Below are 13,647 nucleotides of genomic sequence, written 5' to 3'. Positions count from 1 at the left end.
GGAACACGCACAAGCAGCATGATACAAACAGTATATATTTATTCTGCTACTTATCACATATAAAATGTGGAAATGATGGATGAAATTATAAACTAAGACGACCATGAAAAATCGCTTCAGGACAAATATTTATAAATTACTCTTTGCAGATAATTCAATAATACTGATTACTGAAGTCTGCATTAGAGTTGCTGAACTTGAGAAATTGGAAATGTTGCAACAAATTATCTACATTAGGACAGTCTGAGCTTAGAACGAAATTAATTGCTTTCACTTGCTATATTTTATTCCCTCCAAAACTCAAACATTACAGCGTGGCAGGGGATGAGGGATACAAGAGGGAAAGAGAGAGGACAATCACTCAAATTGATTTGGGGGGGGGGGGGACGACTTTCAAAACCAGTGGTACCAAGACTTCTGTTACTTAGACTGAAAACGTGAATGAAAAAACAGGAAAAAGTTATTCTCTAGCTGCCAAAACAATCATTAAAAGTGAGTTAGGATTAGCAACTCAGTCACTTCCAGAATGTATTCTGCTTTTCTCATTGGCGAATAAGATGAAGTTTTTCTACATCCTCTCTTTTGAAAGACTAAAGTACACAAACACAAATATTCAAAATTTTGAGTTAAATTACCTAATCAGATCAAGAGTTAGTTGGGGACTCACGGTAGACCTCTAAAAACTATCCCCCATCCCATCTGGTTTCCAACCCTGTAAAAATACCAATGGAACAAACATTCATAGGATATTTCGGAAGAGGATAATCTTTCCCTGCTGTTGGCCCTAAAAATAAACGTATTTGCGGGGTTGTGTTTGGGGCTTTTTTTTTCCTAGCAGTCTGGGTACAGTTGATCCTACAGATGCAAAAATGGACTTTTCAGAAGCCATGTAAGATTTGCCAAGAAAAACAAATGGCTGAAGAAAACAAAAAATGCTGAAGATTTACACTAGGAAAAACATGGATCTTTTGACAAATAACATATGCTATCTAGATTACTATCTATTATCTCCAATAATTTTAGAAAGCAAAGACATTATCTGAGTGCTCTACTTATATGAACATTTAAGGAACTTGTACCATTTTGAAACTTGGCTAACTTACAATTCAGGTCTGTGTACTTGCCCTCCAGAGCTTGCACGTATGCTTCATACTGTTTCCACCTATTGCAGAGAGGAGGAGAAAGAATTTTCTGAACCTTAGTTTATTAAATTAAGGCATCTAGTTCCTAAACTTTCATAGTATACATTTATACCATAATCAGAAAGCATCACAAGGGAATTGCATAATTGGATAAATGACAATTCTGATAAAAAATTTACTTTATCCATAAAAATATTTAATTTCATCTTGCACCTCAGAAGGAGACAGGATAAAAAAACCCACATAGCTGCATGTTGCCACTTAAAATAGACATCTTAAAACCTACTGTGTTATTTTGGACAAACATTGGGATCAGACATTTATTATTTTGTACATGTGAAATACTTAAGATGTATCTCATCCTCAAAGCAGAACAATCAAAACTAAATTACATAGCAGAAACTATAACACAAAGACAACAGAAGTCTGCATTAGGGTTACACCACTCATCAATTGAATAGCAAAGCAAGCTTAAGTATATAATAATAGGACACTAAAATTTGCCAAGTCTAGGCTAACTAGTTATTCCAACTCATTCAAACCAAAATCATAGGCTGATTATATTCATTGACCAGAAGCTAGTTTGGTAACTCTTTGCAGGCATGCTAAAAAAGTGATCCATACATATGGTTGGGAAACTCCACACTTAAAATAATGCTACATATAATGCACACCATCAAGTCAGTAGCAAATAAAAAATGCAGTAAAGCTTAGGACAACATGCCTTCCTGACAAAGTTCACAGGATGGTTGCCTAAAAATCAGTCATAATGAAGTGGCACTTTTTTTTAAGATGTATTTTGCTCCTAACTATACACTTTCCTCATAATGGTACAATTCCACAAGATGAAATGAACTGATCTAACAACGTACCACGACGAGAAGGGGAAGGTTTCTGCTCCCTCTTTCCCAGCTACCCTTTCTTTCTCCATCTACTCTGTACCAGACCCATTAGACCACTCTATTTTAATTCACTAAACTAGAACAAAACTATCTCAATGCAAAACAATAAAACCAAACTCTAGATCATTTTTGATGGTTTAGTGAATTCAAACTGCTCATTAAAGAGCCTGAAAAGCATCAGATCTAGGAATGAGTGAGATTACATGGCTGGGAGGAAAGTAAACACAAGGTCTCTTCCCTCTCTGGCAGCAGCAAAGTTTTATAGATCTGTTCAGCAGCATGTGAAATTACTGCTTTAACTTGCTCTCTGAAGCTCTGCAAAAGAGAATAACTGCATTTTCACTTAACTCCTAAACTTATCTCTTTGCTCTAAAAAGAAATGCTGATATAGAAACAAAAAAGAAATACTGATACAGAAACAAGAGTTCAACACTCATTCAGAAGATGTCAACCCCCAAAAAGTAAAACTGAAACAATCCACTATATAGCAAACCTGTAAAGAAAGAACCTAGTTTTTACATGAAAGAATTACATAAAAGAATTTTAAAAATGGTATTCAAATACAATTGCAGGATTACTTGACTACTAAGTTCATCCTGCAGACCTGAAAACAACAGTTCAGCTTTAACTGTGACCTCCTGATTGATAAAAGCTATATAAGGAGTGTTTCAGGGCTTCAATTCACTCACAAGTTAAACAGACATAACAGACCAGCACTGGAAAGAAAATGGGTTGCATATGGTGACCAGGAAAGTTAGAGGCAATACCCCTACGTAACCTCTCAAATGCTAATAGTTCAGCAAGAACTACCTCAACTTCTGGAAGAAAAGGTGTGGTGGGTAAGTGTATTAGATCAAGTCATGGACCTAATACATATGCCTAACAACTCTTCCAGAATGATCACTCTTCAGACCTCCAACAGTTATTTACGGTACGATGTTTTGTCAAGATGGACAAAACCTGGTCAAGATTATAGCAATTAATCTACAGACAAGTTTCAGAAATTGCATAGAACAAACTTGTGATCACCACAGATGACAAACTCAGATTTTTTCCATCAATAAATTTTAAAGATTTCAAGTTTCTCTACCATAACAACTTCATTTTCACACACCTCCATCTCAACAATTTTGGTATGACTACAGAAGAACTCAAAAGCTATTTTCGCTTCTGGCAATCCACCTGGTTTTCATCTCACTTCAGGCAAACCAGAAAAATGGCAAGTGCAAAGACAAAAAAAAACACCCAAGTTCTTTCATGCAATAGGATTTTTTTTATCATTGATATAGGAACTCTGAAATAGACTAAAAGTATCAAAACAAAGTGAAGTAATGAAAGTTGAAGTTTAGAAACATCCACATGATGAAGTAGACCATTCTTTCGATTAACTAGCTCAGGAAAAACAAAACAAACACCTAAGCAGGCCCTTATTAAGGGCACTTCAATCAAACTTGTGGTTGTGATGTTTTATCTGCTGTGAATATTTTAAGCTCTCAGTAATCCTGAAGATCAGTATGTCAAAATATTTGCCTTGAATGCATGAACAACAGTTAAGGGAAAAGTGCTCCCCTCTACTGGCAAGACTAAAAAAAGTCTGATGATGGCCCAAATAATACACATTTAAATTAAAACTAAGTTAACTGACTTAAGACTTTACACACTTGTTCCACATGTGCTGCAACCTTTTATAACTTCTTGTGGTAACTTCTTCTGGTAATGCCTTTAATGATCCATTTTGCTAAACACTTTTCAGCTTGCTTCACTGTGTAATTGTTTCCCCTTGTTGACAGTAGTAGCACAGATCATTAACAGAGGGAACTAAAGTAAAATTCTAATCTTCGCAATGCTGATGTTAAAAAGCTGAAGCTTCTAGAAACTATACTAAGGATAAAATAAAAAGGAAAACATGGAACTATCGCAGAAGCAAGCATTTTAAAAAACGGAAGCTGCTGAAAGTGATAATATTTTTTAATGCTCTAACTCTGCACATTGTTAACACCCATTTTTGTATTTCCTCTTCTTTATTATGTTTAGGATGGTAGAGGAGTCCAGACGATTCTATGATGAAACAGGACAGATGTACAACTGTGTACTTCTAGGTCTCAAGTAACTGCAAGAATGGTGTTAGAGCTTGTAACAATTCTAAGTGAACAGTCCATGGAAAAAAAGATCTGTTTTTAACCTAAATAAAGGGCAGGATTTCCAGATGTGCAACTCTGATCTTAAACTGTATAACTGGATCGCCATGCATAACAGTTTTGCTTTTGTACTTTTTCCAGTAGCATAGACTCCACGCTGTTGACAAGCAAGGATGAGGTGAGCTTGTATTCCCATTACATGAAATTCCCACACTTAAGTGGGAATTAAGTTAAATGTTCATATTGAGCTTGAAAAAGGTGGCAAGGACAGTAAATTTGTAGAAATGTAATATGATGCATTTGCTCAGCCATGGCCTGTTGAAACTAAACAGCAGAAGCATAGGCTAATTTAGTAGTAGGTGTAGCAGCACCTAGAAATCCCAGGTATCAAGCATAACTCCAGTGTTTTCCAAGGATTCTTAGGCGTAAGTTAGGCCATGCGCATGTGCACACACACACACGCTGCAGGCTCCATTAAGCCCTACTGCAAACAGTAACCAATTAGAAAAAATGTCAAGTCACTTATGTCACCATATGTCACATTTGGAGTACATCTTTATTTAATTTCAATTAGAAATTTTAATTCCAACTGTATTCATAAACAATGTAATTCTCTGCACATAAATATATAACTTCCCCATAAGACACCATAACACATAAAAGACATTTGTTAAGTTACGAAAAAAATCTCCATACAAACACTATTTCTAAAGATTAGGAATTTTAAACATTTTTCAACTAGCTAATATTCTGAGCTCTTCAAGGAAGAGATTTCTGCCCCTAATCACATTCTAAATCTCAGTAAACATGTCCAAAAAAATCCTGAAGTGATATACAAAAAGGTTTTCCAAAAATGTTGCCAGAATTAAAATTTAAAGTAAAAGCTTGCTGCCAGCCCATCTTCAACTACAAGAGGAAAGAACTCTCATCTGGGAAATTTTTTCACCTTACTTGAAAGCAATACCCCTGCCACCAGGATCATGTAAACATCGTACCCACATTAGTTTGATTTTTTTTTTTTTAAGTAAACTCTTACACTGACACAAAAACAGTTAAGTTAACCTATTTAAGAATTTGTACATACTTTTCTTTTAATTAAAGAAAGTCAGTGATTTATTGGGACTTGATGGGCAAACTTAAATCTGAAGCCTTTCTTCCCAACAGCCAAGACAGACTGTTCTCTTCACCTATCATAGACTATAACTTTGCATACAATCTAACAGATGCATTGCTTTAAGCAAGCTTAAGAGTTGTCTTACACCCCTCCTTGCCCATATTACCCCTTCTGGTACACCTGCAGGGGGCTTGGCACAGCTCAACAATGAACTAGAATAGGGAAATAATGAAGGTTAAAGCCAGCCAGTCTCTTCTATCAAATCCATTTTAATCAACATCATGTCACCTGTTTTGCCAGGATGGTTCATGTCACTATCTGGCCAGCAGATCACTGACAATCTGAACAGTTTCACTAAACTGCTACTTGTAAAGTTGCTACAGAGCAGAGACACAGATCTGTACACAAAGTTAGGGAAACTGCTTTGAAACTCATTTACATTCAGGGGTCACTAGCAGTCTCACAAGGACTAGAAGGTAACTTGGAAGCATTAACAGTTAGTTCCCTTCATTCCCTAAAAATATTAGTTACCCAGAAACAGATTTGAAGATGCAATGGCTTCAAAATACTTCTATAAATTTCACTTTCAAAGGCAGCTAGTTTTCCTGGATCATCCATTTTTGATGCCCAGCTTTGCAGTTCACTTTTCCCCCAAGAATAAGTGACAAGCACTCTGGGGGCAGGAGGGTGAACTGCCCTTAAGCCATTCCAGAAGTGACTGGCTGTATGTCCACCTTGGTTAAAAGTCTTTGCTAAGAGTATTACTCTTCAACAAGCACTAAGACGACTGTATTTCACCAGAACTGCTTGTGTAGATGTGGGTGCTTGAAGATTTCAAAGACTAACCACTACACTAAATCATGGCAATACTGATCAAGAGTTAAGCTATGAACCAGAGTGCTTGCTTATTGTGTTTCTGGCTCTTCTTCCTTCACAGCAGCTCCTACATGTTCAAGCTAAGTGGTTATTGCATTTAAAAAAAGAAAGTGATGGGGAGAATGAAGGAAATGAGTCCACAGCTGCAAGTAATGAGACAAGCAGGAATCACCAGAAGGCCAGACTCAGAGGCTTCTCAAGTTGTAGATCCAGCTCACTTTCAGTCAACAGAAGTTAAAAAAAAAACAAAAAAAAACAAACCCCCCCCACTAAATTATGTACTTTATAGAAAAGAATAGTGAAGTTTGGATTCATGGCACAAGACCTGATAAAATATGTATGTAGAAAAATTGTTTATCAGTGCAATTTGTACAGAGATTATGTATTACCTAAAAGACCAAACCCCACAGATTACATAAGCTAGTATCTTGAAACATTTGCCCCACCAGAGCACTAGCTAAAAAACCCATTCCAAGTCTTATTTTGAGATGATCCACTAGTGGTCAACACATGTTTTTCTATGTCTGAAAACAGCAGACATGCCTTTGAAAAAAAATACAATATACATATACAGCTCAACATTTTATATTCCATCTTTACAATCAGGCTTACAATCCTACAAAATAAGTTAGCAGTTAGTGTGGTAACACTAGTTTTACATGAAGTCATAGATAAGATCAAGCTTTACTAAAAATCCATTAAACATGCACCCAATTCAAAGAAAAAGCAATAATATTATGGGGCTGGTTAATGCAAACAAACAACATGGACAGGGACAAAATGGCATTTAAGTTTCTATTTCTGGGTATGAGGGACAGTTATCCTTTAATCAATCAAGTGGCTCTGAGACCACAGTAAGTTCCTCTGTCTACACTAAGAGAAAGATTCAGTACCAACACAACTGTGACAAATTGCCCCATCTTTTTATTAAGATGGTTTAGCTACTGATTTACATTACCTCCTTGTGCAGATTCCATCACATTCTCACTTTAATATATGCTGGAAATTGATCTCTCTTCTAGAGCAGTAACAAACCAAGACACTGATTACAGTCAGAAGCTTTTTTTTTGTTTGTCTTTAAACCACAGCTCAGGAAACAAGGTGCCCAGGATCTAGGCGTTGATACCTTGATAGGAGTTTTGCAGCAGGAAGGAATGGCCTAGCTTTAGAAACTTGTAAGTTCGCTACTCTCCGGGGATAAGCCTGGGGTGTGTGTATGCACATGTGTGTAGAAACACAACAAGGACAAAGACTTACAAGGTCTGAACCACCTAATCTCAAATAGGCACTTTTTCTGCTAAAGACATTATTTCTTACTACTCAAAAAACAGATACTTGGGTGTGGGAAGCCAGAAGTCAGTTTTAAACATATGAAGCAGGACTACATTGACTCCACTGGAAAGAACTGTCCTCCCACTACTGACAGGATGATTTGCCCACAAGAGGGAGTAGCTGATCTTATATATTAAGTATTGCACTTGCATCCTCATTTTTCTAAGCAGTTCAGTCTTCATTAACTCAAATATAAAACAGCAATTTTTGTCCAACTCAAGATACTGTAATAACGCTAATAACTTAGGGTGTACAAGAAGCCAAGAGCTGAAGTTTACCAAAATGCACACAGACTACTCTAGCAGATAAAACAGATGACCTTTGAATGCCTAGTCTCCTTAGTTCCTTTTTTACAATCAGGAAACTCAGGTATATGGAACCAAGTGCCTTGGGTCTACTTCTTCAAACAGATGGCCTGTACAACTGCAAGAGCTCTCTTTTTAGAAGGCCCAGAACATGCGCTTACAACTGTCTCACAGAACTAGCCATGATTACAGTTGAAAAGAATTCAATTAAGACTATCTTCACTCTTGAAGAAAGGTTAGCTAAAACATGGGGGGAAGGGGAGGAAAATACCCTTCTAAGATTGTTGAGATAAGTTTATAAATACAATCCATTTAACTATTCTCACTAAGCTTATTCCTGTGACTATACTTGCACAAATTCATACCAGAGGATAATAAATGCTAATTTAGAATTGAGAGGAGGGAAAATAATAATTCTGTTAACTTTTCCATGGTGACACCTAGCTTCCTAAAAGATGAAAGAGATGTTCAGGCTCTCCTTTGTGTGAGTTTTAAGCGAGAATTTCACTTAACATATTTTACGTTTAAAATCTGAACATGTTAGAAGGACAACTGTGTGGACTAAGAAAAACTAAAACTCATTATGGAGTAAGGAGTTGAGTTTCCTGATGTTTAAAAATAACTTGCTATCTAGCAAAGAATGTAAGCAACCTAGTCTTCTGAAGTTGCAAGTGGAAAAAAACAAAAAAAAAAACAAAAAAAACACTATTTCTACTCATGGATTAGAAAACAATGCTCAGGATTTTGTTTCCTTCAGAAAAGCACTTGTCCCCAACTCTTAAAGTATTTGGGACAAGGAGAATTTTACAGAAGAGTTTTATGATGAAAAGGATGAAATAGGTTATCAGAACAAGGATGCTATAAGCAATGGAGAGGTGGAGAGAAGAGGTTACATGTTTTCCATTAAGAATTCACTAAAATGTTGCAATAGAAAAACTGCTTGTTACTTTACCTTAGGATCAGCTCATCTCTAGGCAAAACCTTAAAGTCTGCTTCACTAAGGCGAACCTATGGAGCAAAGGAGAAGCACAATTTAACAGGTTGTCATGACTATTTGGAAAAAAAAAAAAAAAACAGTAAGTATTTTTAAACATACCTTCTTCGGGAGAGGTTCTTCATTCGTCATTGTGAACTCTAAAAGGGGAGAAAAAAGGGAGTTTTATTTAATACCATTACTAGGGTACATAAAACACGCAGCAAGTCAGACATTTGTACTTCTTCCTTAAATTTGTATTTATTAGTGATATCAGATTACTGAAATATTGGTACCATATAATGCAGAGTACAAAAGAATACTATGACAAGTTTCCTATTGTAATCTAGATACCAAGTCATGAGACACCTTTACAAAAACTACCCAGAGTGTTCTTTCAATATCTGAAAGAGTATCAATAATCAACTCTTCCCTATTTAACTAAGCAAAACCATCTAACTTTGTCCATACTTGTTTTTAAGATCAAACTGACATTTAATACCTGCCTACATCTATTTAACTTTTTTTTTTTTTTTTTTTTAAAGACAGAAGATAGTTATGACCTGAAGAATGTAATTTTATACCACTATTTCAGTATCTCTTTGGAATAAAAAGAAGTGATTTGGAAACATTACCACCAATATTTGGGGAATGTCAAGACAGTGAGTTTTTCTAACTACTTATCTCTTATTTTTAAGATTTTGATAAACAGAAAGTATTGAGCAGTTATTTTAAAACTCTTCAGGTTATTATTATTATTATTATTATTTTTTTAGGAAAAATAAGTGACAAACAACTTGGGTACCCCATCGAATACAATTCCTCTTGTCCGTTCATAGCACAATGCAATCCTATTACACCTATATTAATTAGCCACAATTCCTTGTATTACAGGACATGCTTCCTTACCTCAAAGAGGCAAAGTATTTTCTATTACTATGATTATTAAAAAAAGCCCACGAACATCATAAGTATATAAGAAACAGAGGCAAGCTTTGCTGGAGGCATGCATCTTTGCAATATGCCTTCCAACAGAAGAGCTGCACGTAACATTGAGATTTTAACCTTAAAAAAATCTTTGCCATGCACTTATACAAGAAAATGGATGTACCCAATTCCTCACTTGTGAACAGTTAGCTTCACAAATACAATGCATTTAAGTTGTTTAAAAATGATTGCGGGACAGGGGAACACAACTTATACCAAGTACTCTTTGATATTTTCAAAAAAGCACTCAAACTAAACTAAGTTTTTGAAATCCTAAAGGCCTCGCTGTTGTCAAAAAGACAAACAAACACATATCAAGTGAAAGACAGTTCCTTCAGCCTATATTAACATTCAATATATAGCCCTATGTCAAACAAGATTATGATAATGTCTACACACCTACAGTGCACAGGTGAAACAGCTTCCAAGCCCTTCATAAAGTAAAAAGTGACATCAGAACCAATGGAAAGGTTTCTAATAACATTCAACACAGGTTATCTCTGACAAATGTCAGCTTCCTGTTCCTAATCTTCATAACACACAGGTACTTAAGTGCTTCCCTAGTCTAAAAAGTCTATCCTCCCCACCACTACTTTTCTGTCTCGCATGAGAAGTTGCTCAAGCATTTTGCTTTAACTTCTGGACACGGCTTTTCACATAAGATTTTCACTAAATGCAATTTTAAATGTATTAAAGTGTAAGAGACTATTGATACAAACCAATGATGCTCAATTTAGTCATCCAAAATAACACAAGATAACTTGAGATCACATGGGGAACGCTCACAGCCCCCTATGTTTAGATTGCCTACTTCTCCCATTACAATTTTCTTAAAGATTTTTAGAAGCCTGAATTCCTTCAGTATTTGGAAGGAATCTTGAAGATTTCAGCAGGATTTAAGTCCTCAAGGGAGAGAGGCCTGCCTTTCAAACATCCCATGGAACTACGCTTAGATTAAAATCATACACAGAAGATGCCATCATATGTCAGAAAAATATCAGGAGCATACAAATACCAAAAAAAATGAGTTTTCTGAAGACTCCACTTATGAACCCTGCAGCAGCATACAGCAAGCTATGAACACTTGAGTGCTACCACAATAGTAACTGAAAGAAATCAAAGGCTGATGCCTCATCCTTATTGCCTATCTCCAGACCTAGCACAAGGCTCCCACATCCAGTCTTCTCTTGGCAGCACCAAGTCAGACTACTCTTCTAACCTTGAGGCCCAATGCACTGCCATTTACAAAGCCATCTCTTGCTATCTGATAAGATCCTTTAATGCATGTGCTGAAAATAAAAGTTACAGTCCACTGCATTACCTAAGTTATTGTTTTACTGCCACCTGTTTTCACCTGTAGAACTAGAAGTGTACACTAAAAAACACCCTGAATATTTCTTAGTAAGGTATTATTTTGGAAATCCTATGTTGATCACACCTGAACTTCTTACTACTACAGCTAAGTGATAGTGTTCTTTTTGTACATGTGAATTTTGCCTCCCTACTCCTATGCAACAGCTTTTTTTTTTTAAGCACCTACAGTACACAAACAGCTTAGGAGTTCGTTATTGCTACAGGTCATATTTCTATCATTGGGCTCAGTGTTTTCAGAAGCATTAGAGCATCAGGCTTACTATATCACTTAGTTATCACAGTGATTTGTCTTAGTTCTTTCTGTGCTTAACAGATAAATCTATATGCAATAAACTTTAACAACATTATTACAACTGAAACATTCATTCTTTAAATGTAATAGAGTAACTTGAAGTGTTGTGCAGCAAGAGATGCAACTCACCATTCCTCTCCTCTGAAAGATAGAGGATCTTTCTGCTAAGCAGTTCAGTAATATTTTGCAAGAGCAGGATGAACTGCCATTTTCTGACTGGAATTATCATGATTGCACTTTCCAATTAATACAACGAACAGTTTAACCTGTACTTTCCTAAGTAGGCACTTTCATGATTTCAGAGCAGTGATACCTGTTAAACTCCCACAGCTTCTACACCTGCTCCTGACAATGAGCAATATAAACACATATTTCAGGCTTAAAAAAGGGTCATCACGGACACTAAAAGAATTCTCATGTAATCTCATGAAATCTTAGGCTTTTACAGTAATTGAAATATGAAAGGACTGAAAAAGGGAAAATGCATTTTAGTCTCAGGAACTGTGGTTTCCTGCACACTTTTTACTACAGCATTTAGAAGACATAAGGTTTAAGAATAAAAAAAGAAGCTAAGAGACAAGGTAATCAAATAATACCAGACGTAACTGAAGCGCCACTTCACTAGCAACAGCTGAAATAACTCCCAGTTATTTCAACGATATGAAAAGCATTCCGTGGGAAAAGCCCAGCATGCGTTCGAGTGTCCCGAAACAAGAAGTTCCAAAATAAGATCCCAGACTACGAAAGTTTCCACACTAGCCCCAGCGACCGCCGTCGGGAGCCTGGCATAGCCGGGCCTCGGCTCCCCTCCTCCCCCAAAACGGCGGGCCGCCGCCGCGCGGCCCCGCTTCCTGCGTGGAGACCCCGCCGGCCCCGGGCCAGGCGCAGCTGCAGGCTGCTGACCCGACGGCTCGTCGCGGACATTTGACAGACCGCCGCCGCCCCCTCCCTTCAGGCAGCACGGGCGCTGCCCGCCTCGCCCCGTCGGGCCGTCCTCGCTCGGCTTCAACAGGAGAAGGAAAAAACAAACAAACAAAAAACCCAATGCGTCTCCCTCGCCCAGAGGGAGCCCCAGTGGTGGCGGCTGCGCCCGGGCGTGGCGGAGCCGAAGGCTGGGGGAGGAGGATCTCAGCGGAGCAGTCAGGCCGGGCTCGCACAAAATGGCTCTAAGTGCTTCCGCTCCTCCCCCCGCTCGGGGTGAGGGATGGAGCCACCGGAGCCGGGCGTCCCGGGGCCGCGAGATGCCCGGTCCCTGCCGAGGACCCCGCTACTTCCCACGGGGAGGAGGGCGGCGGTACCAGGGAAAGGGGGAGTCCAGCGGAGGGAAGGAGCGCTCGCGCGGTCACTCACCTCCCGCCCGCGGTGCGGAGGCCTCACTCTTCCAGCACACTGGTTGCCTGGGCCGCACCCGTCACATCGAGGGCGAAGCGCCGACACCGCTCACACCCGCCGCCACCTCCGCGCCCGCAACCGGCTCTACCGGGACCGCTGCTCCGGAGCCGGGGTCGTCGCCGTCGTCGCCGTCGCGTCCCCCCGCCCCCCGCTTCCTCACGCACCACTCCCGCCCGCTCTTTATTTGCGGATTCTCTGCGCTACAAAATGGCGCCCAAGGAGGAAATAAGCTCCCGGCCGCCCCGCCCCCTAACCGCCCCTCACGTTCAGGGCGGGGGAGCTGCGCACGGGGCGGCGCGGCGCGGCGCGGGCCGCCGCAATGGCCCGGGGCGGCCGCGCCGCACTCACCGGCACGGCCAGCGGCCCTCAGCTGCCGGCCCCGGCCGCCGCGGGGCTGCCCTTGGGGAGCTCGCCCCCCGCTCTTCCTCCCTCCCCAGCAGGCAGTACTGAGGTGCCCCTGCTTTCCCGTGTGACGGTTTCCCTGGTTATTTGAATGTTGATTTAAAGCCTGTCAGCTAAACGGGCAGAAGGGAGGGGGGAGCGCGCGGCGGGCAGCGCGCCGCAGGGCATCATGGGGGCGGACGGAAGGATACGGCCGCCGCGACGGCCGCCTCCTAGCGGCAGACGCCGCTAGGGTCGAGGGCAGCGGCGGCAGCGGCGCCCTGGCTGGCCGTGCCCGCCCGCCCGTCCGCGCTCTCGCCGCAGTGAAGGGCCCGTGCTCGGGGGCTGCAGGCCGCCGCCTGCAGCGCGTGGCGCAGCAGCACCGACCGCCTGCCCCGGCCCTCACGCGTGAAACCGGGCGTCTGCCAGGGCTGACATG

At 40.1% G+C, this 13,647-nt stretch overlaps 1 protein-coding gene across 1 annotated transcript in view; it reads right to left on the bottom strand.

Moving 5' to 3' along the window:
• Positions 1 to 13,009, bottom strand: part of WTAP (WT1 associated protein) — a 28,931-nt gene extending 15,922 nt beyond the window's left edge. The window contains exons 1-4 of the mRNA XM_013945438.2: positions 12,786 to 13,009; positions 8,906 to 8,943; positions 8,762 to 8,817; positions 1,104 to 1,162 (exon numbers count right to left, since the gene is read on the bottom strand). Coding sequence (XP_013800892.1) covers positions 1,104 to 1,162; positions 8,762 to 8,817; positions 8,906 to 8,935 — 145 coding nt within the window. The 5' untranslated portion in view covers positions 8,936 to 8,943; positions 12,786 to 13,009. The remainder of the gene's footprint in view (positions 1 to 1,103; positions 1,163 to 8,761; positions 8,818 to 8,905; positions 8,944 to 12,785) is intronic.
• Positions 13,010 to 13,647: the final 638 nt, after the last annotated feature.

This window comes from Apteryx mantelli, chromosome 3, assembly GCF_036417845.1.
Source record: "Apteryx mantelli isolate bAptMan1 chromosome 3, bAptMan1.hap1, whole genome shotgun sequence".
NCBI classification, from domain to species: Eukaryota; Metazoa; Chordata; class Aves; order Apterygiformes; family Apterygidae; genus Apteryx; species Apteryx mantelli.
This window is presented reverse-complemented; position numbering and strand designations above follow the sequence as displayed.